The sequence below is a fragment of the Plecotus auritus genome (assembly GCF_963455305.1).
Source record: "Plecotus auritus genome assembly, chromosome: 6".
Lineage (NCBI taxonomy): Eukaryota > Metazoa > Chordata > Mammalia > Chiroptera > Vespertilionidae > Plecotus > Plecotus auritus.
Window position 1 is genome coordinate 93,129,476 of NC_137773.1, and position 25,168 is coordinate 93,154,643.

General features: G+C 50.9%; 3 protein-coding genes across 4 annotated transcripts; all 3 read right to left on the minus strand.

The window, feature by feature from the left end:
* Positions 1-582: 582 nt before the first annotated feature.
* LOC308251151 (leydig cell tumor 10 kDa protein homolog) lies at positions 583-3,929 on the minus strand. Its single transcript, XM_080674266.1, has 3 exons — positions 3,772-3,929; positions 3,642-3,697; positions 583-1,028 (listed from the first exon to the last, which is right to left on the minus strand). The coding sequence occupies exons 1-3, from the start codon at positions 3,866-3,868 to the stop codon at positions 918-920; spliced, it is 264 nt and encodes an 87-aa protein (XP_080530392.1). The 5' UTR covers positions 3,869-3,929; the 3' UTR covers positions 583-917.
* Positions 3,930-4,269: 340 nt separating this feature from the next.
* Positions 4,270-10,934, minus strand: MRI1 (methylthioribose-1-phosphate isomerase 1). Its single transcript, XM_080674265.1, has 6 exons — positions 10,748-10,934; positions 10,432-10,670; positions 9,509-9,684; positions 8,265-8,441; positions 7,947-8,171; positions 4,270-4,971 (listed from the first exon to the last, which is right to left on the minus strand). Exons 1-6 carry the CDS (start codon positions 10,880-10,882, stop codon positions 4,844-4,846), a joined length of 1,080 nt encoding a protein of 359 aa, XP_080530391.1. The 5' UTR covers positions 10,883-10,934; the 3' UTR covers positions 4,270-4,843.
* Positions 10,935-11,896: 962 nt separating this feature from the next.
* On the minus strand, positions 11,897-24,152 carry YJU2B (YJU2 splicing factor homolog B). 2 transcript variants are annotated; one of them, XM_080674306.1, is made up of 11 exons: positions 24,080-24,110; positions 23,269-23,313; positions 21,345-21,389; positions 19,839-19,892; positions 18,712-18,794; positions 18,302-18,357; positions 16,610-16,670; positions 15,625-15,767; positions 15,355-15,527; positions 12,733-12,871; positions 11,897-12,611 (listed from the first exon to the last, which is right to left on the minus strand). In XM_080674306.1, the coding sequence occupies exons 3-11, from the start codon at positions 21,345-21,347 to the stop codon at positions 12,133-12,135; spliced, it is 1,191 nt and encodes a 396-aa protein (XP_080530432.1). In that variant the 5' UTR covers positions 21,348-21,389; positions 23,269-23,313; positions 24,080-24,110; the 3' UTR covers positions 11,897-12,132. The 2 variants fall into 2 exon arrangements, with proteins under 2 accessions (XP_080530432.1, XP_080530431.1); XM_080674305.1 differs by lacking the exon at positions 23,269-23,313 and having other exon boundaries at positions 11,898-12,611; positions 24,080-24,152.
* Between the last annotated feature and the right edge of the window lie 1,016 nt (positions 24,153-25,168).

Below are 25,168 nucleotides of genomic sequence, written 5' to 3' on the forward strand. Positions count from 1 at the left end.
CATACCCGATATTTTTACTTTAATAGATAGAGGTGGCTTTGAGCAGTTCATAAGTGCATTCTGGTTTAATCAACACCTGTCCTACAGATGGGAAAATGGCTCCCCATATCTCCTGGCTTGTACCGGGCAGAGGGGGTGACCTAGGCCAGTGGTTGGCAAACTGCGGCTCGCGAGCCGCAGTTTGCCACTCTGTTGACTAATGAGTTTGCCGACCACTGCTGTAAGGCATTACCCTTACCCAGAAGTTTGACTTCAGGTTAAAGACATTAGTACATTATTAAAACGTTTTTTAAGTGTTTTTCCCTAAGGCAGTGGTCGGCAAACTCATTTAGTCAACAGAGTGGCAAACCACGGCTCGTGAGCTGCAGTTTGCCAACCACTGAACTAGGCAGGTAAGGAGGTTGGTGAGTCACCTGAGGTTGGAGGGAAGATTCTCCATAAGCTCCCAGGATGGACATGCAGAAGCTCAATCACCCCTCCCTGAGTAGGTGGTTGGTCTCCTGAAGACATCGCTGAGGCTGACCAGGTCAGTGCGCCTGGCCTCTGGCGCTGGCCTGCTCACAGAGCATGTGACTGCAAGGGGAAGGACAAAGGCAGGTTTATTGCTCCGATGAAACCAGTGGACAAAGGAACTGAGGGGGGACGGTACAGAAAGTTGAACATTTCCTCAAGGCCACTGCTGAATTCTTGGCACCCTGGGAAACTGACCCATACACTACAGATGTGCTGGTCACCTGCTCACAGGCCAGGCGCCCCCCTCCCTCCCCTCAAGTCCAAAGTTCGAGCTGCAACCCAAGGCTCTGGGGAGCAGGGCTCCTTCTGTCCGCGGTGCTGCCTGTGGAGTCCCCTGCAGAGGTCTGAGCATGGAGGCAGGAGCTGCGTCCTTAGGAACGTGTCTTGGTGGAGGAAGAGGCTGCCTACTTCTTCTTGGCGGGGGCTTTCAGCAGCGCCAGCTTCTTGGGCAGGCTGGTGCTGGCTTTCATCACCACATCATGTTCAATCTTCTTCCGGATCCCGACCTCTAGGTCCTGAAGGGGCAACCGAGGGGCAATCAGACTGGGATCTGAGGCTGAGGAAGTGAGGGAGGGCCTGACCTGGGGCTGGATCAGCGACACCCCTGGAAACAGCACCTGAGAGTCTGGAGGCTGTGATTTAAGTCCTGCTTTTGCCCCACACTCTTTGTGGTGTTATACACACACACAAAATCCTTTCTCATTTCTGGACCTCAGCATCCAAACTTCTGCTCACGCCCATTTCACTGAAGGGGAAATTGAGGCTCCTGCAGTGAGGAGGCAGTTGCCTAGGATTCGCAAACCACATGAGGGGAGACTGGACCCTGGCATGCCTGGAGTCTGGTCTCAGCCTCCAGGTAGACAGTCCCTCCGTTTTGCACATGGTGAACTGGGGCTCTGAGACAGGGATGTGAGCAAGTAAAGGCACAGGGATTAGAAGCCAAGTGTGTCTGGTTCCAAAACTGGTATTTTAATCATATTCCCCAAACCATCCCCTTGCCCTGCCTGTATGAACTCCAATGACTCATGATGGCCACAGCCAGCACCACATGCCAGGGCACAGGGGACACACAGCAAACAGGACACAGGAGAACCTCTACCTTCAGCCAGCTGACATTCAGTGCATGTGTGGGGACAATATAAATGCCAATGATATATTACATTAAACTGTTAAACGGTGATAAATGGTAAGAGGTGTTTAGAGAAAAGAAAACAAGGGCAAGTGAGTGGGGTGGGGCTGTGGGGCTGCCATCAGGAACAAGCTGCTCAGAAGCAACACTTGCAGTCAGACTTGACTCAGAGGAAGGGAGCCATGTGGATTTTTGGGAGAACTGGGGCAGAAGAAACAGCCAGTGCAAAGTTGAAGTGGGACGAGGAGCAGTTAAAGGGCCAGTGAGGCTGGAGGGAGCAAGGGGAAGAGTGGGAGGAGAGGGCAGGGAAGTGAGACGGCGGCATAGGGCATAGTGTACAGGGCTTGGTCCTCCCCCTCCCAACCCCCCACTCACAGCGAGGTAGAGGCACGAGGGTTCTGAGCAGAGAAGGCAACATGATCTGACTTTTAAGTGCTCACAGGCGCCCTCTGGCTGCTATAGGGGATGGGGGGCGGCAGATCAGGGAGGAAAGGGTGAGGGGGAGATCCAGGATGATCCCGACTATTTTGAAATTTGGTAGGACAGAATCTTCCTAAATGAATACTGGAGGTAAGCAGGCTGCTGGGGACCCAGGTCTGAGAAAACCGAGGCTCCGGGGAAACTAAACACTTTGATGAAGGTTACACACTAGTTAGTGTGGAATACAACTCAAACTCAGATCTGACTCCACCAACATCAGTTTTAATTTTCTGTAACTTCTTAAGCTTAACCCTAGAAATGACAATAACCAACACAGCTAATGTTTCTTGGTGCCCTGTGCTGTTCTCAGCGCTTTACAGGTGCCCTTACGGCACTGAATCCTTAGGCTCATGGTGAACAAAGACAGCCAAACCCTGGTTCTGGAATGTCTTGGATCTTGGACAATTCGTCCTCAACCAAGTTCACAGAAAAAATGTCTCGGTTTTGGACCAGACAATTCTTTCATGTCTCTCAGGCAATAAACAAAGGAGAAAGTGCTTTTTTTGGTGGTGAAAACAACGATTAGCACAATTTTAAAACACAAAGAGATCATAAAAGTGCTAATGTTGCTAAGGGTGTGAAAGAAGCAATGATCACAGGCAACTGAGGTAGAAAAACTGTTGATTTGGATAAACGAAAAGCATTTCAGAGGCAGTGAACCATGAACAAACTCAGATGCCCAATGCTGACCTGAAAGACACCCCTGGAATGAATGCTAAAGTGATTTAAGGTTAGTAGGAGGTGGTCCCATAAACTTACGAAAAAAGTGTTTTTATTTGTAGATTAAACAGTACATTTAGACATGTACTATATATAAGGTTTAAAAAAAGGGAATCATTTGTGGGTCTGGAATGGATTAAATTTACATGACTTCTAATGGGGAAAAACGATTCGGTTTTCGAACGAATCGCTTCTTGAACAGCTTTCTGGAACAAATCAAGTTCGAGAACCGAGGTTCCACTGTACTCATCCATGGAACTGCGATTTGCCCCCAGCACTGCCTTCGTGCAAAGCTGGGGTTTTCAACTCCGTTCCCATGTCACTCCCTTCCCGAGTCCTATTAGAGCACAGTAACAACCAAAGCAGCTTAATGAGTGTAGAATACTTTTCTGCGCGCCAGGCCTTGCTCCTACGTTGGCGACCGCTGCTCCAAAGGTTTCCTTAAACCAGCGATCGCCAACCTTTCAGACCTCACGGACCGCCGGTTGGCGACCGCTGTGAGGCCCGTTGAATAATAGGTGATGTTCCTGTACACACCGCACGCGGGAGGCTCAGAGTCCGGAATTCTCCAGGATCCACCCCCGGGTCCAGACGTCATCCCGGGATCCCTCCCTCAACAAACCTCCAAGGCTCTCTCTCTCGCCCCTGGCTGGCTCCAGGCTCATTCCCGGCCCCTCCGGCGGTTCCAGCTCCAACCTCCGCCGGTTCTAGACTCAATCCGCTGGCGCCAGGTTCCATTTCTGTTCCACGGCGCTGACCTCCAAGCTCCATCCCTCGACCCTCGCACGCCCCCACTCACCTTCTTGAGCTTTCGCTGTTGCACAATGCGCGCCTTCTTGGGGGCGATAACACGACCTGGGGGAAGACACACTCGCGTGAGGTCAGGGCGCCCCAGGCCCACCTCGCCCAGCCCCCGGACCACTCCTCACCTCCCTTCCTCGGGCCCCGGTTGCGCTCCGAGGCTGCCGCTGCCGCTTTGCTCTTGGCTGGCTTCTGCGCCTGGAACTTGCGCTGCCCCTGCGCCATGATAAAACATGCGCAGGAAAAAGCGGGGCTTAACAATTGTAACCGGAAAACGCAGGGCACGATGGGATACAGCGGGGTCAGGACGCGCAAGGGCGCTTGGGAAACAACGTGGCAAAGAGTTGGCGTTCTGACAAAGATGGTTCTTCATGCACAGCGTTTGGCAAAAATTTTAAAGGGAAGGTTACAATGATAAGCTAATATTCACTGGGCACTCATGTTTCGTGAAACGTATAGTTTTATGCTCTTTGTATGTAAAATTCAGTCCAAAACAAAAATGAGGTGAGTTAGACACTTACTGCTGCAAAATTTAAGGGTACCCCAAATTCTGTAATCAAGATGGTGTTTTCAACATTTAAAAGTAACATTTTAATATTTAAAAAAAATCACACCGTGAAACTACTGCTTGTAGATTGGTGATGTTGTAAACAAAGTTTTATTGGGACAAAGGCTGGTAGAGGTTAAGGTTAAGGTGTGCAAGGTAGGCTTCCATTCTGTTTAGTATCTTGGTATTTTGTTCATGTATTTTTCTTGCATTAACTTTATTTTTAAAAATACTGCATGAAAGTATTATTTGTCTTGGTTACTGAGCTTTTTGGTGTCCCATTTAAAACTTTGTGCCTGAGGTGTTACCCTAGTTCCCATCCTGAGAGCAACCTAAGGCCATAGGTATTGTCCCCAATGTTATAAATGAGGAAACCATAGCATGGAGAGGTGAAGTGACCTGGCCAAGATCACACAGCAGAAAGAGTGGCAGAACTGGGATAGGAACTTGGGCAGCCTATCTCCAGCTGCTGCATTTTTAAGAGCCATGCAGAGACTCTGTCTGCTATCCCTGCTCTAGGAAGAAGTGTAATTGGGGGAAGGTCAGCTTTGGGGCAGACTATTCAATACATTTTATTATAAAAGCTAGGGGGATGGGGCAGGGTATGGAGAGCCAGGTTGGTTACTTCTGGGGTCCATCTAATGTCCCCACCCTCAGGAGGTGGTGGTGCTTAGGGCTGCCTGGAGTTCTTTAGGGGTAAAGACACCCAGCTCTGTGATGATGCCGCCAGTGATGAGGTCATGGGGGGTGACATCGAAGGCAGGATTCCAAACCCCAATTCCTACAGGGAAGAGAAGGGAAGTAAGAAGGTAGGTATTTACTTCTGTGAAAGTTCTCAAGTTGTTGTCACCTGTCCCCCCACACCCATGGTGGTTGTTGGGAGTTAGGGAATTCTTTTTTTTTTTTTTTTTTTTTTTTTTAGTATGTTTTATTGATTTTTTTACAGAGATGGATAGAGAGTCAGAAACATCGATGAAAGAAACATCCATCAGCTGCCTCCTGCACACCTCCTACTGGGGATGTGCCCGCAACCAAGGTACATGCCCTTGACCGGAATCGAACCTGGGACCCTTCAGTCCGCAGGCCGACGCTCTATCCACTGAGCCAAACCGGTTAGGGCTTGTGTTATTTATCTTATTGTCTGTCTCCCTGACCAAATTGTCAGTTCTATGAGGGCATGGAGTTTTGTGTCTTTTTTCACTCCTATATCCCAGCACTTAGCATTAGTCAGGGGCTCAAAAACATTTGCTGTATGAATTACTCAGTGTAGACCACAATTTCTTACACAAGAGGCTGCAAACTTTTTTCTCTGCTCACAGTTGTTTTATTTGTTAATCCTCACCTGAGGATATTTTTTCCCATTGATTTTTAGAAGGGAGAGGGAGAGACAAAGAGAGAGAAACATGGATGTGAGAGACTGACCGAGGGCTGGGGATCAAGCCTGCAACAGAGGAACATGTCCTTGACCGGAATTGAACTCGAGACCCTTCAGTCCAAGGGCTGACGCTCTAATCATTGAGCAACCAGCTAGGGCAGGCTCACAGTTTTTTGAGACCACTGAATTAGCTGCCACCTTTCAAAAGGTGGGAGATTTCATATATTAAAAAATGTAAGGCTTCTCTTGGAAAAAACACAAGACCCATTTCTCTGGGGTCTGCATTCCTATGACCACTGGCAGGAGCAAAGTATCAGGGCCCACAGATGGCACCTTGCCCATTTGACATATGTCTTGCTGTCCCAGTTTTACTTTAGTGGGTGTGTGTTGTCAACTCTGCTTTCCACAGCCTTAGGGATTATGACCAGTGCTAATTATGCCTCTAGGAAAGCAGGGACGCCAAAAAAATAAAATGAGAAAATTTTCAGAATCAATGTATCCTTTTAAAAAAAGCCGTAAGGAGCCCTAACTGGTTTGGCTCAGAGGATAGAGCATCGGCCTGTGGACTGAAGGCAGGTTCGATTCCGGTCAAGGGCATGTACCTTGGTTGCGGGCACATCCCCAATAGGGGGTGTGCAGGAAGCAGCTGATTGATGTTTCTCTTTCATCAATGTTTCTAACTCTCTATCCCTCTCCCTTCCTCTCTGTAAAAAATCAATAAAATATATTTAAAAAATAAAAATAAAAAATCGGTAAGGAATTGCAGCAGAAAACAACAGACTATTAGGACTTCCTTCTGCTTAGTTTTAAAGTATTTTCTAAAAAAAGCTTTTATTGATTTTAGAGTAAGGCAGGGAGAAACATCGATGAGAGAGCAAAACATCAATTAGCCGCCTCCCACACTGGCCCCAACTGGGGATTGAACCCACAACCTGTGCACATGCCCCGACCAGGAATCATACCAGTGACCCCTTGGTGCATGGGACAACGCCCAACCGAGCTACACTGGCCAGGGCTGTATAGTTTTGTTTTTTTAAGTTATTTATTTTTTTGTTACTCCTCACCCAAAGATATTTTTTCCATTGATTTTTAGGGAGAGTGGAAGAGAGAGGGAAAGACAGAGAGAAACATTGATATGAGAGAAACACATTGATTGGTTGCCTCCTGCACGAGCCCCCAATGAGGGCCTGGGTTGGAGAGGAGCCTGAAACCAAGTTATGTGCCCTTGATTGAAATTGAATCTGGGACCCGTTGGTCTGCAGTCCAACGCTCTATCCACTAAGCCAAACCAGCTACAACCCCACTCTCTCTTTAAAAAAAAAAAAAAAAAAAAAATTTTATTGATTTTAGAGATAGGGAGAGGGAGAGAAGGGTTGGAAACATCAATGATGAGAGAATCATTAATTGGCTGCCTCCTGCATGCCCTCTATTAGGAATTAAGCCCAAAACCCAGGCATGTACCCCGACTGGGAATCAAACCATGACCTCCTGGTTCATGGGTCGATGTTCCACCAATGAGCCACACCGGCTGGGCTGTATACTGTTATTATTTAAAAAATATGTATATTTTTATTGATTTCAGAGAGAAAGGGAGAGAGAGAGATAGAAACATCAATGATGAGAGAGAATCATTGATTGGCTGTCTCCTGCACAACCCCCACTGGGGATCGAGTCCGAAACCCGGGCATGTGCCCTGTCTGAGAATTGAACTGCGGCTCCTGTTCATTGGTGGACGCTCAACCACTGAGCCGTGCCAGCCAGGGTCCCTATAGGGGTGGGCCTATTCTCCAGGTCATGTGGGTTAATTCACTGAAGGCCCTGGGATTTATCATAATAACAGATCTTTTTTTTTTTTTTACAGAGAGGAAGGGAGAGGGATAGTTAGAAACATCGATGAGAAACATCGATCAGTTGCCTCCTGCACACCCCCCACTGGGAATGTGCCCGCAACCAAGGTATGTGCCCTTGACCAGAATCGAACCTGGGACCCTTCAGTCCGCAGGCTGATGCTCTATCCACTGAGCCAAACTGGTTTCGGCAATAACAGCTCTTTTATGGATAGGAGCACAGGGGCTCTTAGGGATGAGAGAACTTAGGCAACCTGCTCATAGCTGCACAGCCAGGGAGCATGGGGAAGCTGGAAAATATCTGTATCTCTTCATAGGCACTTGGCTGAATAGGATTCTTATTTGTTCTTCAGGTGAGAAAACCGTGGTAGAGAATTTGACCTCCAACATTTGTTTCTAAAATTGGCTTGAATTTGAAGTTGCTTGTGCCCTAGAAGGCTGATGTCACCCAAAATGCTGCTTGCTTCCTGTGAAGGGGATGGGTACCTAACTGAAGGTGCCCAGATTCTAGTATCCCGCTGAGTGATGGCTTACCGGGTGCTGCAATCCTGACCCCATTGACATCGGTCAGCTCCTGGCTTGGGCGCTCCTCAATGACGATCTGCTGGCCCGTCTCCAGACGGAGGTCACATGAGGAGCTGGGGGCAGCTACGTAGAAGGGGATGCCATGGTACTTGGCAGCGATGGCCAGCTGGTAGGTGCCCACCTTGTTGGCTGTGTCACCATTGGCAACCACACGGTCAGCTCCCACAACAACAGCTGGGGAGCAAGATGTCGGGGGTCATCACTTGACCCTGGATGCCTGGAGCCCTGAGTGCTGGTGCCCTGCCTGCTGGCACCCCACCTACTGACCTGACACGTCCTGGTGAGCCATGGCGGCTGCTGCCATGCTGTCGGTGATGAGGGTGGCAGGAATCTGCTCGTAGACCAGCTCGAAGGCTGTCAGCCGGGCCCCCTGGTTGTAGGGCCGGGTCTCCGTGCAAAAGACATGCTTCAGGCGACCAAGGTTGTGCAGTGAGCGGATCACACCTGCAGGACCCGACTCACCAAAAGGCCAGGATGAGACAGAAAGGGACAGATGGGCAGGGTGGTGGCCCATTAGTTGGGGGCACAGATCTCCAAAGGCTCCCCATCCCCAGGCCCTTGTGGTGGCTGTCCCTCTGTCCAGTGCATGTGTGCTTAGAGAACACCTGGTGAGTCCTGCCTTGATCCTTCCATCTCACATAGCAACCCCCACACCCCTGACCTCTTTCCCTGCTTTTCCTCTTTAGTACTTATCACCTCCGAACACATTATATATATTTACTGACTTGCTTTTGTCTGTTCCTTCTGCTTTCCTTTCCCAATGGCTCACTGATGGCTCCCCAGTGCACAGAACTGTGCCTGGCAAATAGTAGATGCTTAATAAATGTCTGTTGAGTAACGAAAGAATGCTTGCACTCATGAATGGTGGGACACATAGTAGGTGCTTAATAAATGCTGAGTGAATAAAGTAGGGCACAGAGTAGGTGCCACTATCTGTTGAGCACATGAATGAATGATGTCTTGCCATCAGGGCCTCAATCCCCAGGCCCCAAAGTGGAACCCAAGCAGGTAGAGAAATCTGGGGAATTTAAGATCAAGTGGAATCTGCTGACTTGAGCCCCAGGACCCAGTTCCCCCTCTCTAGGTCACTGCTACCCCAATCATTCCTTGGGGATCACTCCCTTCCCCTCAGTTCTCTTGAAGTCAACATTCTGCCCACTCAGGTCAGGTCCATCAAGTGGTTGATCTTGGATGGGCAGGTGACCCCATCAGAGCCCCTGAGTTATAAGGAGTTATATATTGTTGGTATAGGCTCCTTTCCTCCTGATCTGAACATTGGCAGGCCCTCTGCTGACCCGTGGACCGGGAGCAGGACCGGGACAGGAATAGATGGGTCCTAATGCTAATTTTTTGAACTCCTGGATCCAGCCATACCTGAAGGAATCTTCCTGTTTCTGTACAAGAACTAATCTATTTCCATTTTGGGGGTGGGGTGGGAAAAGTGGTTTGGGTTTCTTTCTTTTGAACCAAAAGGGGCTCTCCCCCATCCCCATGAACACGCACTTACTCACCCAGTGCTGTGCCATAGCCAGCAGTGGCCAGTGCACCAGTATTACAGTGGGTCAGCACAGTCACCTTGCTGCCCTTTGGGGCTGCCCGCTCCAGGAGGTGGTGGGCTCCCAGGTCTCCAATGTTCCGATTATCCTTGAGGTCTTTCTCCAACATGTCTTCAGCGTAGCAGATCACTCTGGGGTGGACAAGGGACTCTCAGCCTCGCGGCCCAGGCTGGCCCCTCCTTCCTGCCCAACTCTCTTGCTGAAAGCCTCTCACAGCTGTGAGGCCTAGATCCTTCTGCTTTTGCCACCTGTCACCTCCATTCCCTCATGCAACACATGTTAACTGAGCACCTCCTGTGTGTGAAGCGCTGGGGGGCCCAGCAGTAACCAAGACAAAAATCTCTGCCCCTATAGAGCTGACACAAGTTGGGGAGGAAAAAATGAGCAGATAATAAAGTGAAGAAAAAGGCAGCAGAGTCAGGGGGGTGGGGGTGGGGGATGAGCTGTAACATATAGGGGTGGGGAAGACAGAAGCCTTAAACCTGAAGGAGGGGCATCTGCTCTAGAGAGATGGCATGTGCAAAGGCCCCGGGGCAGGAGCGAGCCTGGTGGGGTCAAAGAACATGTGGCTGGAGCAGAGTGGGAAAAGAAGAGGACAGGGAATGGATGAGACAAGAACCAAAATTCCTCAAAAGAAAAACCCCGGCAGAAGGAAGTGGTACTGAAAAGGACCTCTAAGGGAACGGGGGCTGGGCATGTTCAGGGGAAGCACAGTCATGGGATTGAGTCCAAGTTCCTGGGGCCTGGGGCGGACTCCCAGCCCTGCCTGTGTGGCCTTGGACTAAGAGCGCCATATCTGCTTTTCATCTATAAAATGGGTCGCTGTGCGAAAAAAATGAGCCTCTGCTCAGAGCAGTGCCTAGCACAAGGCCCTCTACCTCTCCCGGACGGTTTCTTCCGTGGCGCCCTCCCGCTCGGCCTCTTGGGCTACGGCGTCGGCCAGGTCGCGGGCAGCGCGGGCCATATTGACTGCGGTGGGCCGGGCGGTGACTAGGAAGCTCAGCGCGTCGTGCACGAAGGCAACGAGCGCGGCGAGTCCCGGCCCTCCAGCTCCGGCCTGCAGCTCCACGGCCAGGCTGAGGCACCCCACGAGCGCAATTGCAGGCGCGCCGCGCACCTGGAGGAAAGGGTTGGGAGTGTCAGGGGCGCCAGGCGAGGGCGCGCCCCACCCACAACCCCGTCGCTGCACCCCACCTTCATGGCGCGGATCGCCTTCCAGGCCTGCTGAACCGAGTCCACCTCCTCGTAGCGGCATTGCTGAGGCAGCAGCAGCTGGTCGAGGATCTGCAGCGAGCCCCGCGAGTAGCGGATCGCCTCCAGAGGGGGCATGGCGCAACCAGCATGCTCCACCAGGGTCCCCGGCGCAGCGGGCTGCGCGTGTGGGAGGGGCCTCCGCCGGAAGGAGGAGCATGCGCACGCAACCCTGCAGATTGCCTGGACTCACAGTGTACTTCGCCGACCCTATCCCCTTTTCCGGGCCAAGCTCGGCGTTAGCCATCCCCTCGGAACCACAAAGGCGTCACCATTTACGGGGCATCTTCTAGATGCCAGGCCTTGTGTTTGGCGTCTGGCTGATCACGCTATGACCGCCAAATCCCAGGTGGGCACCATCAGGCCAGAGCAAGTGCTGCCGGTTGTCTCTGGTAGAGAAAAGCCCTAATTGGAGATGTTAGGGCTTTCACTGCTGCCCTGAAACTTTACTGCCCCATTGGGGAGCAGGGCTGGTATGCAGGGGCAGCTGCTGCGACCACCATGCCCTGAGTACGAATTCAGCTGGAACCTCAGCCCCAAGAGGGTTGCGTTTGTTCATCACTGTTTCCCTTGTGGCTAGAACAGTGCCTGGCACCCTCATCGTGCTCCATCAGTATCTGTGAAATGATCTTCCTTTTCCAAGGTTAGGGGGAGGTGACAGGCTATTAATTCCTGGTGTATGTGTGGCTGTTTTGAACTATTTTCTGCTGTCTTACGTTTCATTCAAAAGCAGCAACACGCTGGGACCTTTTTAGTGACCCTTGTAAGGTGTCCCCATGGGCTGGGACAATGAACAGCTCACACCTACATGGGCACCCCGTGTGCCCCCCAACCTTGGGCTCCCTGTGTGGTTCCTGCTGCCTGGTCCCCTACCCACCCTTCCCACTCAAGCCTGTGTCACTTGCTCTGGCAAGTCTGTCCTGATTGCAGACCAACCTGAGCCACTACCTTGAAACACTCATCATCCTGGGTGAGGACCATTGCGGTGGTCACATCTGTAGCCCAGCATCACCATTTGCTATGAGAGGCCTGCCAGCTTGGTTGGATGGGGTGGGGCAGAGGAGCAGCTCTGGGCCCATCTAGTAACCGGAGGCAAGGGCAAAGAAGCAGGGTTTTAATAAGTCTGGGGGGGAGGGGGATGTCCTACAAGGTACACACACCCTCTCCCCCTCTTCAGGACCAAATAAATAATTCCATTACTCGAGAAGGCAAGGTCTGAGGAAGGGGTGATGTTTGAGGTCTTGGAGGCTGGTGGTCCAGTGAGGATGCAGTCTCTGAGGGACCTCCTGGGTATGCCTCAGCCTCCAGAGGGGGTCCAGTCTTCAAAATCACTCACTCTCTGAGTCTGAGTAGTCAGCCACAAGGGAAGAGTTGAGGGTGCAGGGGCGTGGTGTGTCCTGGGGATCGGCTGCCTCTTGGGAGGAGCCTGATGAGGACCGGGGCCTGTCCTGACAGCCCCCATTCTGCCCTTGAGGTTCCTTTGTCTTGGGGGTCTTGGCAGTCTCCTGAGAGCAGTCTTGGGGGGATGTAGTCAAGTCCTGGGTGGTGCCCTCTGACACCTGTAGCTTCCCAGACTTGGAGGTCTCAGTAATGTGCTGTGGGCTCTCTGAGGTCTCCCGGGACTGCCTTCGAACAATACCCAGGCCCCCCACAGTGATGGGGGAGCCAGCAGGTGCGGATTTTCGGTTCTGGGCCAGCTTCTTCAGGACGCTGCCAGCTTTGCTGCAGTTGCTGGGTCCCGAGGTCGAGGGGAACCAGGAGCGGCTGATGATCTCTGTCCGCTTGAGTTTCTGCTTGTCCTCATATGCTGGGGGAGAGGGAGAGGAGGGGAAAGAGGTCCAGAGCCACCCTCTGCCTGGGTCTGCCATTCAAAGCCGGGATCCCCCATCTCTCCCCATCCCAACCCATGCCCTCCAGCCCCCACGCACAGTCCAGCGTATGGAACTTGAGCAAGGCGGCCAGCCTGCGGTCGTCCTCTGTCTCAGGCACCAGGGGGATGGCCAGGCTCGCCTTGGCCTGCAGTGCCTGGTCCCTCTCCTCCTCCTCCTGCAGGGCTTTTTTCTTTTCCTGTTGGGGAAAGTGAGGTGGGTATCAAAGCCGTGTCTCTTCCATGCCTGTTGACTCACAGCATTGCTCCAGATCTCCGGGTCTGTTTCCTACTCTCTAAGCTCGCGGGTGAAAAAAGCCTCATACTATGGCTGGGGCACAAAAGTTGCTTAACAAATGGGAGGCACAATTGTTATTAATACGTGTACCATCAGTTCTTCAATCATTCATTCCACAAATATTTACATAACACCCATCTTGTCCCAGGCCTTGTTTAGACATTGGGAACACAGCAGAGAGCAGACAAAAACCCTTGCCCTTGTGGAACTGACATTCTAGTGGGTGAGTGAGACAATAGTGATGGGAGAAAAAGAATGCCAGGAAAGGGGTAGGGAGTGGCCAGGGGATTCAACTTTAAATGTGATACAGGGTGAAGAAGAGGCTCAGGGACTGTCTCCCTGAGAAGATCACATCTGAGAAAAGACATCTGAGTGAGGGGCCGTGTGGGAATCTGGTGGAAGAGCATCGTAAAGTGGAGGGAAGAGCCTGTGCAAAGGCCCTGAGACAGAAGTATGCTTGGAGCTGCTGAGGAGAATGAGGCGGCCGCTGGGGCAGAGTGAACAAGGGGAAGGTGGAGATGGGGGCCGGGAGGGGAAGGGGCAGATCATTGAGACCTGGTGGGAAAGATTTTGGCTTCTACTTTAAGTGGGAGCCACAGAGGGAGGGTTCTGAACACAGGAAGGAGGTGACTGACTCAGGTGTTCATAGGTGTTCTCTGGTGGGGGTGGGGGAGAAACAGAATGTTGGGGGTGTGAGGGTGAGAGCCTGTAGACCAGGGCAGAGGGACTGTGCTAATCCAGGTAGGAGATGATGGGGGTGGTGGAAGTAGCCAGATACCAGTTATAATTTGAAGGTAAAGGCTGACAGAATTGCTAACTGGAGATGGGGAAGGGGAGTTAAGGCCAACTCCAAGCTTTGGGAATTCTGCCTAGGACAGATGCCTTCTTTTCTTTTTATCCTCACCTGAGGATATGTTTTTATTGATTTTAGAGAGAGAGGAAGAGAAAGAGAGAGAGAGATTGGTTGTCTCCCATACACATCCCAACTGGGGATTGAACCCGCAAGCTAGGTGTGTGCCCTGACTAGGAATTGAACTCCCAACCTTTTGGTGTATGGGATGATGCTCCAACCAACTGGGTCACCCAGCCAGGGTGGACAGATAACTTCTCTATTGAGAAGAGGGGATGTGGGCGGGGTAGGTTAGGGACTGAGGTAGGCTCACTGGGATGTTATGTTTGAGGGTCCTTCTACCACGTGTAGAAGCCCAGAAGGCAGGGGACACATAGCTCAGGACACAGGCCTGGCTGCAGAGAAGCACTTCTAGTAACAAGCTATTAGTAAGAAAACTAGAGCCCTGGCTGGGTAGCTCAGTTGGTTAGTATAGTCCCCATACACCAAGGTTTAGGGTTCAATCCCCAGTTAGGGCACATATAAGACTCAACCAATGAATGCATAAATAAGTGAAACAAATTGATTGTTCTTCTCTCTCCTGTCTCTCTCAAATAAATAAAAAGACAAAAACAAACTAGTAATTTTATTCCTAATGATGACCACAGAATGATCAGAAAAGGAAGCAGAAAGAGATAGGAGCTGTAGGATAGTGAGGGAACTTGTGGCCTGTGGGGTTAGCCCTAATGCTCCTACTTGGGCTCCATTTGTAGTGTCCTGGGGCACAGTCTACCCCACAGAGTGAGAGAAGGAGAAGGTTCTCACAGTGCCCTGTCAGACCCTGCAAGGATGAAAACCCCATTTATATGGGTGAGCTACCCAGCCAGGGCACTAGTTTTCATAGCTCCACCAAGCATTTTTGGCACAACTTCAGTAGCCCTTGTGGTCACTGACGGTATACCCCGGTGTCCTTTGGCATTTGTACCTGTGCCCTTGTGACTCTCCACACAGGTGCAGATATCTTGCCTACACATTACACAAACTGAAATATACATTACTGTATGTATTTTATTACAAATGATTTTCCCTTTTTTTTCATAGCACATGGCAGGGATGATTTTGGAAATTATTTTGGGGCAGGTTGACAGTCTATGGATTTTGTTTTGGGACAGCTGAGTGGGCCCATGAAATGTGTGTTAGGAGTTGACCAGTTGGTCAGTACCCTGCTGGGCCTCCATATGATACCCACAGCAGGGTCAGGCTTCACCCGGGCCCTAGCTTGAGGCTCATTTACCCTTTGAGATCCGTTGAAAGCGAAGCCCAGTCCCCATAGGGGAAGGTGCTATGAGCTTAAAAACAGCCGCTGGGCTAGGTGCCTCCCATGGGCGCTGTGAGGTCTTCATGATGCAGGTGGAAAAAATTAGGCTCAGTGGATGAAATGACATGCCTATAGCTAGTATGTGATGGGGATAGGGCTGGACCTGAACTTGCCATGTTAGCGATGCCAGGTGCCCCCACCCGCCTGTGGTTCCAATCCTGGGCTGGAAGCCACTCACCCGGAACCTTTTCCGCAGCATGCTGTTGAGGGCGAAGTCGTCCTTCCAGGCGCTCTGTGCCTCCTGGATGTGGCTCAGGGTGGGTAGGGCTTTCTTGAGTGTGCTTCGGTCAGCCTCCCCATGCTCCAGACGGAACATGGCATCTGTCTCTAGCTTCTGCTTCTTCTCATGCTCTGCAAGGGTGGGAATGTGGCTGGGCCTTTTGGGACCCACCTCAGGCTCAGGGTCAGGGTCAGGTAGGGGTGGCTTTGGGCTGCCTGAGGTGCTCACCTGTCGTCAGCACCTGCTCATTGTCTGCCATGTCCCAGCGCTCCTCCTTGCGCTGGGCACCACTCACGATCACATAGTCACAGTTGGCAGGGTCTGTCTGCATCTCGATGTAGTTGATGCAGAGGTGGCATTTCATCCGGAATCTGGGAGGTGGGCAGGAATCAGGACACTGCAGCCACCCCAGGCTGCCATGTGACCCCTGCCTGCGTCCTTCTACCTGTACGCAAGTGTTTACTGAGCATCTACTACCTACCAAGTTCCATACCTGGGGATAAAGCCATGGTGAGACAGACATGGTCCCATTACGTCAGAACTAAATGACTGGAGTTTATTCATTCATTCATTTGTTCGCTCATTCATTTACTCAACAAACACTCCTGAGCTAGGCTGCTCTGTGGCTTGCTTGACACCAGCTGCCAGGGACATAGCAGTGAAACAAATCAACCTACACTTGGAGGGATGAGCATTCCAGCAGGGGCCATGTTGCCCACAAAGACACAAGCAACCACAGTGTGGGGTGGTACTCGCCACTTTAGAAAAGTCCTCTTTGAGAGGTGGTGTTGGGAGTAGAAACCCAAGGGAAGGAGCCTTGCAGATGTCTGGGGAAGATTGAGTGTTCCAGGCAGAGGGAATAGAGGTGGAGTCTCTCTGGGTAAGAGAGAGGGACAGTAAGGAGCCCGTGTGGCTGGTGCAGAGTGAGTGAGGGGAAGTGTGGGAGGAGGTGAGAGCAGGGATGGGATAGAGCAGGGTGTTAGGGGTCTTGTGGGCCATGGGGAGGACTTTTACTCTGAGGAAGGTGGGAGCCATGGAGGGGTCTAGACAGAGGTATGTACTGACTGACACACCAGGATGATTTTCCGGACAGAACACAGGTGATGGCCATCAGGAAGAGGGTACCAGCTACCCTCCCCTTAAGACTCCTTTACAGCCCATTCGCCCTGCGGCCACCCACGTGTCCCTGAGACACCTGCCAGGCTGCCTCTACCTGTAGATCGGGGTCGTGTAGTAATTGCCAACCTTCTTCTTTTCTGCGTTGTAACGAACACCTGGAAGGAGAAGGGGAGTGGAGGCTCAGGCTAGGCTGGAGCCCATGCACCCGGGTAGGGGGCAGGCAGGGGTGGTATTTTACTCCCCTGCAGAGGAGGTACCTCAGGAGGGCACTGAAATTCAAGGCAGCAAAGAGCTGTGCTCAAGCTGTGTGACAGGTGCTCAAGCCACAGAGGAGGGTAGGCAAGAGCCAGAGGGTCTGGGATGAATCCTAATTCCACCACCTATCAGCTGTGTGAGCTCAGGTCAGCAACCTCATCCCTCTGGGCCTGTTTCCACATCTATGCAATAGGGATGATTATAATGCCTACTGTACAGGGCTATTGTGAAAACTGCAGGAGCTAATAAAACACATATTGCTTAGAATAGGGCCTGGCTCGGCAAACATTTGAGAAGGGCTGGACTTACTATTTTTCTAGAGAATTTTCAGGTTTTTTATTATTTTGCTAGTTAGATGATATATATTCTTGACTCTGTATGAACTTGTTTATCAGTGAAAAATGCTTAAACTAGAAAAACAGAGCTTGGGCTGGCGAGTGGTGTGGCTTAGCTGGGTTTTCCTCTCATGGGTCCTGCTTCCAATCATGTCCCTGAGGGTGACCCATGTGTGGTGGTGTCAGGCCAAGCCCCACTTTTTGTCCCTGAGTGCCTGGTGGCCTTTAAGGCAGAGTCCCTGGCTGGGTCTGATCAGGGAGACACCACAGGGGCTCACTTGTCCTCTTCAGCAGTTGGGTGGCTTGGCCTACCCCTTCCTGCACTTCCACAGCCTTTGCCAGGAGAACTGGATACTCTCACTGAGAGCCATCAGCTCCTGTTTACAGAATGAGCTGCTCCCCTGGCCCAGGTGCTGTGTGAGGAGCTGAGGGAGGCGCCGTGAGGATCCCAGAGGAGGAAACAAAGTCAGGAGAGTTGAGTCATCTGACCAAGGTCCCACCACGGCTGAGCAAGACCTTGGACCATGCCTGTCTGTCTATCCATCAGTGCACCTGTGGCACAGTCAGAGATCCAAATGCTAATGGTGACAGTCAAGGACAGTGATAGCAGCAGACTGAATTTACGAGCCCTCCCATATGCCACGTGCTGTGCACTCCACACTTTGTTTATTAAAATATATTTTTATTGATTTCAAAGAGGAAGGGAGAGGGAGAGAGAGATATAAACATCAATGATGAGAGAGAATCATTCATCAGCTGCCTCCTGCACATCCCCACTGTGGACTGAGCCTGCAACCCAGGTATGTGCCCTGACTGGGAATCGAACTGTGACCTCCTGGTTCACAGGTCGACGCTCAACCACTGAACCATGCAAGCCAGGCTGTGCACTACATACTTTAAATGCCACACAGGTGGACACTCAGACCATCTGAATTTTACAGATGGGTAAACTGAGGCACACAGAGGCTCAGTCACTTGCCCAGGATCACTCAGCTAGGAGATGAACGCAAAGCCTGGCCTCCTCACCACTCTGCAATGAGGCATCCGCAGCCTGCCAGTCACTTGGGTGCTACCTCCTCCCAGACTCCTGATTGGGAGTCCCTGATGGAGATGACCCTGGTGGTCAATGGGCTTCAATGTCTGTGGGACTGAATAGGGGTGGGCTGGGTGGGAGCAGGGGGTGGGTGGAAACTCACCCATGCCAATGTGGTTCTTGCAGCCATCACACCAGATGTTATATGGCATCTCGAATCTACACAAACAGAAAACAGCTTATTTGCTTTTGTCCACTGGGCTCTCCCTTTGACTCCACACCTGCAACTCTGGCCACAGCCACACTGCAAAGGGCGCGTACTTAGAGGGGATAAAGAATGGTTGACGAATGTTCCTATAGCCAGGCCAGTCCAGGCCAACAGAGACATTCAGCTGAGCCTTGGACTTGTGAGCAATATGTGCTTATTGTTTGGTTATGTGTCAACAGCTGATTGATATAGTGACCCTCTGCTTAACAGAATTAAGATCCTGCAGCACTGGGCACATTGGAGTGCTGAATTCTCCTTGAGATTGAGGCCAGGTGGCACAAGGGGCAGGAGTTCTCAGGCCTTACCTGATGATGAGAATGCCCTGGGACAGCTTCCGAGCCCGCTCCCGGAGCGGGTGGCTGTTGTGGTATCGGTTGAGAGAGCCATGCTGTGCAGAGAGGAAGGAGGCGGTTAGCACTGCTAAGCTGGGCAAACTCATGCTCTCTGGCATAGGCTGAGAGAGGCCTCTTTCTTATGACCTACCAGGGGTATTAACAGCACAGTGGAAGGCACAGAGGCTCTGGTGAAGCCAGTGCGGTTGGGCTCATGAATACATGAATTCAAATCTTTCCTCTCCCATTTTAGAGCTGAAAGAGCTGTGTGACCCTGGGTATTAACCTCACCATTTGCCTTCCTGAGTCTAGGTTCCGTAATTACCTCTGGGTGTCGTGGGGAGAACTGGCAAACATTTACTGGCTACTTTACGTGCGTTGCCTCATTTTAATCCCTCAGCAATTCTGTGAGGACAGGTTGTTTTATTTCCTTTTTGACATGGGAAAACTGTGGTTTAGAGAGGCTGAGTCAAGGGCCTGGGGCCATGCAGCCAGATCGCACTGACTCACTCAGCAGACCTTACTCAGCCTCTATTGTATGAGGACACAGCCGTGAACAAGATGGAATGTCTCTACCTGAGTGGAGTGAATGTTCTAAAGGGGAAATGGACAATACTCAAGTAAACAGATAATGTGTCAGGGAGCCCTTATAGGGCTATGAAGAGAAGTATCACTAGGTAATGAAAAAAGAGAATGAGACAACGGTCAGGGAGGCCCTGTGTGAGTAGAGACCTAAAGGAAGGGAAAAAACCTTGTGGTCAAATGGAGGAAGAGATTCCAATCAGAGGGAACAGCAGAGGCTATGAGGAGACCAGAGGGGCTGGGATCTGACCCAGGGCCTGAGTGCCTGACCTCATCCTGAGTTCTGCTGGAAATACGCCAAGCTGAGCACAGAGTAGGTAACTGATGAGAGCCATGTTTTCCTCTGGGAATGAAGACTACCCCAAGACTCGTGCCACAGGAGAAAGGCAGAGAGATCTCAGGGTCGCCCATGCTTCTGCAGCTGTGGCTCCGATGATGAGGATGCCCTGGGACAGACCTCACCCTGCCCCGTGAGGTCTCTGCAATCATGCACATGGGGAAGGAAGCCTGTCTCTTACCTTTTCAGGGTTGAAATCTGGAGGGTAGTACTTGTTTACACCTTTCCTTTCACCCTGGAAAGCAGAAGAGAGACATGACTCAGAGAGTGTCCTGCAGGAGACCTAGTGGTGCAGCCTTGAGGGGCAGGACTTGGATGAGGGAGACAGAGGACGGCCCTGGGCTCCATGTCTGATCGAGGACTTGTGACCTGGGAGAAAAACCCACTGTTGTTGCCATGGAAAATTCCACGAGGGTTCCACTCTCCTAGAGCAATGGTTTTTGTATTTTTGGGGGTCTGACTTACAGTAAGACACATTTAACAATGCAACAGGGCAGACATGCCCGCAATACAGCTGAGGCACAGGTTTCATGAAAGAATCCTTACCCTGGCTGGGAAATCTCTTTTCAAAAGCTGGCAGCCTGCCGAAACCGGTTTGGCTCAGTGGATAGAGCGTCGGCCTGTGGACTGCAGGGTCCCAGGTTCGATTCCGGTCAAGGGCATGTACCTGGGTTGCGGGCACATCCCCGGTGGGGGGCGTGCAGGAGGCAGCTGATCGATGTCTCTCTCTCATCGATGTTTCTGGCTTTCTATCCCTCTCTCTTCCTCTCTGTGAAAAATCAATGAAATATATATATAAAAAAAAAAGCTGGCAGCTACTTGCTGAGGTGACTGAATGACCCACCAAAGTAGTGGGTCTCAAACTTGGCTGCACATTACCTCCACGTGAGGAGTTTCTAAAATACTGCTATCTGGGATCCACGCCCAGAAAACTCCTGACAGAGGACCTGCTCTGGAGAGTGGCGCCTGAACACTGGGCTTTTAAAAAGCTACCTGGAAAACATGTTTAAACAAATCCTTGTTCACAGCAGCATTATTCCCAACAGCCAACAAGTGGAAACAACCCAAATGCCCATCAATGGATAAATGGATAAACCAAAGGTGGTCCATCCACACACTGGAATATTATTCAACCATAAAAAGGAATGAACCTCTGATACATGCTACAACTGGGTGAATCTTGAAGACGTTACATTAAGTGAAAGAGGTCAGATATAAAGGCCAAATGGTATATGGTCCCATTTACATGAAATGTCCTGAATAGGCAAATCCATAGAGACATGAAGCAGACTAGTGGTTGCTAGGGGCTGGAGGAGGGGGGAAGGGTAGTGACTGCTAATAGGGAAGGAGTTTCCTTTTGGGTGATGAAACGTTTTGGAAGTAGTTAAGAGATGATGGCTGCATAAAATTATAAATGCCATGGGATAATACACTTTAAAATGGTTAATTTTGTTATGAGAATTTCACCTCATTAAAAAAAATCAAAGAAAGAAAAAAGCTTCTGGGGTGATTTTAATGTGAAGCAAAGTTTGAGAACTACTGCACCAAAAGATCATGAATCCAGAGTGTGAAAATACCATCTTAGAGCTCAGGGACAGGCAAGGGCTTTAGGGGAGGAAGGGGCTACTGTGGAGGTCTAATGAAGACTAGAAAAGAACCCCAAGAAGCCACAAGCCAGTCTACTCACCATCTTGGGAGCTGCCTACTGGTCCTCACCCTCAACGTGGCCAATCTGAAAAGATGACAAGACACTGACACGGACTGTGCTGTGCTGACCATCTGCCCAGTCCCATTCTCCTAGGGAGCCGGGCAGAGGCGCCACGGCTTCCCTGAGAAGATGCTGTGGGCTGGGTAAGGTGGTGTCGACTCTGAAGAGCCTTCCCCCAGGTGTCCAAAGAACAGCGCTTGTTGGTTTAGAAAGAGTGCCCTGTCCACTCGCCATCCAACATATATTCACAGCTAACACTTCTCACCCCTCCATGGCCCCTGCCATTGCTCCGCTGGACCAGTGTAGTCACCTCTCTCTGGTCTCACTCTGCCCTCAATTCCCACGGTCTGTTCGTCCCACAGGCGCTAGGAGGATCTTTTAAAAAATAAATCTAAAATACCACTCTCCTGCTTCAACCCCTCCAGTTATTCCCATTGCTTTGAGAATCATGTACCCTCCTTAGCTCCCCGGCTGTGGGCTATGGAACCCCTGCCTCCCTCTCCAAGCCTGCCTCTCACCCCTCTCCCTCATGCTCACTCTGGCTTCCTGGCTGCCTTCAGAGGCTAAGCAGGTGTAGGCCAACTGCCTTGAGCGCTCCTCCAAGAGCTGTCTGTTCTTTGTCACAGGTCTCAACTCAAACATCACTTTTGTCAGAGGCCTCACTGGAGTCACTTCTCCCCTGGAGTTCCTATCACATCACCCTGTGTCTGTTTACTTGTCTACAGTTTGCCTCCTCTGCAAGATCTCACCTTGCCATATCTCTAGCACCAAGGACAGTGCCTGGCCTCTAATAAATTTTGACAGAAGGCCTGGCCTCTGGCTCAGTTAGCTGGAGTGTAGTCAGGTACACCAAAATGTTACCAGTCTGATCCCTGGTCAGGGTAGGTACAGAAGGCAACTGATGGATGTTTCTCTCTCACATTGATGTTTCTCTCTCTCCCCCTTCCTCTCTCTCTAAAGTCAATAAACATATCCCTGGGTGATAATAAAAAAAAAAACTAAAAAAAAAAAAAAAAGTTCTGACAGAAGAACCATTGGTAACTGATTGAAATTTCTGTAAGAATCAGTGGCAGGTGACACAGGTATCAAATGCAGGGGCTCCTAAAACTGGGGGTTAGACATCCCCTACACCCTGCATGTTTGGAGGAGAGACTTTTAGGTCCTGAATTGGGATTGGCAAGTTTTCTGTTAAGGAACATAGAGTAAATACTGCTGGCTCTCCGGACCAGACTGTCTGTGTCCCAACAACTCCATTCTGCCCATCGCCCAGTTCACAGAAAGTAGCTGTGAACAAGATGTAAATGAATGGGTGTATTGTACTCCAATATAACTGAAATTTGCATTTCACATGATTGTCACTCGTTACAAAGTATTCTCCTTTTGAGTTCCCCCCAATCATTTAAGAAGTCAGTATCTCTCTTAGCTGGCAGGTTGTCCAAAATCAGGCTGGTTTTGGCCTGTGGGTATCATCTGCCAGCTCCCTGTGCTAGCCAGGAAGCTTGGTCTAATTGTTGCTGCTACTTTAGTTGTGCACTCTCTAACGGTTACTGTGTGCCAGGCGCTGCACTGAGCCTGACATCATTGCCTCATTTACTCTGTATTGTTACTATTGTTTCCAACTGACCTGGGGACTTAAGCAACTTGCCAGAGTCAGAAGCTGATGGGGAGACAGAACCAGGGGGCAAAGCCCTGGATGTAAACTGCTCCGACATTGTCCCAAACCTCTATCTTGGGTCCTCCATCTGTAAAGAGTGCCCCTGGATGTTTTTGCTAACAAAATAGCTAAGTGCCCACCCAGGCTTTGGGGTCACAGTTCCCTGGGCTTGAATCTCAGCTTTACTCCTCACTCACTGGGTGGTCTTGGCCAGTGTCTGAGCTTCCCTGAATTATTATATTTCCTCACCTGTAAAGAGCGGATGAGGGCGACAGGACTGACTTTCTGGGGTTGCTGTGGATGAAATAACAGTGGGAAGTGCTTGCACAAAGTACCGCGTTTACAGGAGCCAGGAGTCTTAACATGGTTTACCACCCCAGTGAATAGTATAATAGGCTGGACAGATGGCAATCTCTGATCCCTGGTGTCAAGAGTCATCATAGACTGTATTTGCCCAGGACGTACTACTTGGACTCGGATACCGACTCTGCTGCTTGCTAGTGGCCTGACTTTGGACAAGCTGCTCACTTTCTTTGGGCCTCCGTTTCCTCATCTATAAAATAGGGTTTACCAAAGTATCAACCTGATAAGGTTGCAGTTAAGACTCAGTGAGTTTAAGTTCTCACTACAGCACCTAACGCCGAATTAACCACGTTGGTGATTAACCACGTTGGTGATTGTTTCTCATGTTCACCGTTTTACAAGAATTATTTTACAAAATCTTCACCACGACCCAGCGAGGTAGGGGCTTACTGGTTCCATTTTCTAGATGTAGTAAACCGAGGCGCCCTTCAGGCATAATATGGGCCAAGGCTGAGTCTGGAGTCACGGCCGTAGCCCGGGATTTGGGTCCGGGGTCACGACTGGGACCTGGGCCGCTCCGGACAACGGGCCCGCGACCCCAGAACCTTACCCCCCTGCACACCCCCCCCCCCCCGCCCCGAGTGCTCGGTCAGTAGGACGGCTCCGAGATTGGGTGAGGTATCAGCTTGACACCCCCACTTCACCCCACTACCCCGGCCCCTACGGGCCTGGCCGCCCCCCGCCTACCAGCCCTTACCTGCCCTCCTCCTGACGTCACGCCGCGCCTGTGCCGGAAGTGGTGCTGGACGCGCAAGAGGGGTAGCGCACTCCCCGCGTGACGTAGACGCTAGCGCGAGGCGGAGCGATGTGGAAGCGCAGCGCTGATTGGCTGAGTCTGAACACGCCTCGCGCTCTCCGCCGGCGGTGTGGACCAATCCGGGACTACCCCTCCCCACCACGTACACGTCAGGATGCCCACCTTCGGTCCCGCCCACTGTCCCTGGCCCAATCCGAAGCCAGCATCCCTGACGGCGCCCTCCTAGGAGCGCAAACTCCTCGGCTGAGCGAGCGTTGGCAAAGGCTAACCTGCACCTGCAAAACCAAACCAGCCCCCTGGTTTTGAGCGGCTAACGAGCTAAGGACTGTTTTTCCATTTGTAAGTGATTGAGGGGAGAAATAAAAAGAATAGCATTTCGTGCTGTGAAAATAATATGAAGTTTAAATTTTAGTAACCATAAATAAAATTTTATTGGAATACAGCTAAGTCCATTTATTTACCTATTGCCTATGGCCACTTTTCCACTACAATGGCAGAGTTGAATGTTTGCAACAGAGTGTATGGCCCAGACAGCCTAAAAATGTACTATCTGGCCCTCTTACAGAAGTGGGCCTTCGAGCCTTCAGACCAGCCCAGGCTGTGTGTGCCTTCTTCCCAGGATTTTGAATTTACTTCTATGCCCTGTAGGGCCTAATAGAATCTATCTGTTCGTTTGTGCAACGAACAGCTGTTTATTAGGTGGGTGCTATATGGCAGGCAATGGGGATTGAGAGTAAATGACACACACTTTTGCCGAAACTGGTTTGGCTCGGTGGATAGAGCATCGGCCTGCGGACTGAAAGGTCCCAGGTTCGATTCCAGTCAAGGGCACGTACCTTGGGTGCGGGCACATCCCCAGTGGGAGGTGTGCAGGAGGCAGCTGATGGATGTTTCTCTCTCATCGATGTTTCTAACTCTCTATCCCTCTCCCTTCCTCTCTGTAAAAAATCAATAAAATATATTAAAAAAAAAATGACACACCCTTTTCTCATTGATAAGGCAGACATATCACCTGGCAATTTATCAAGG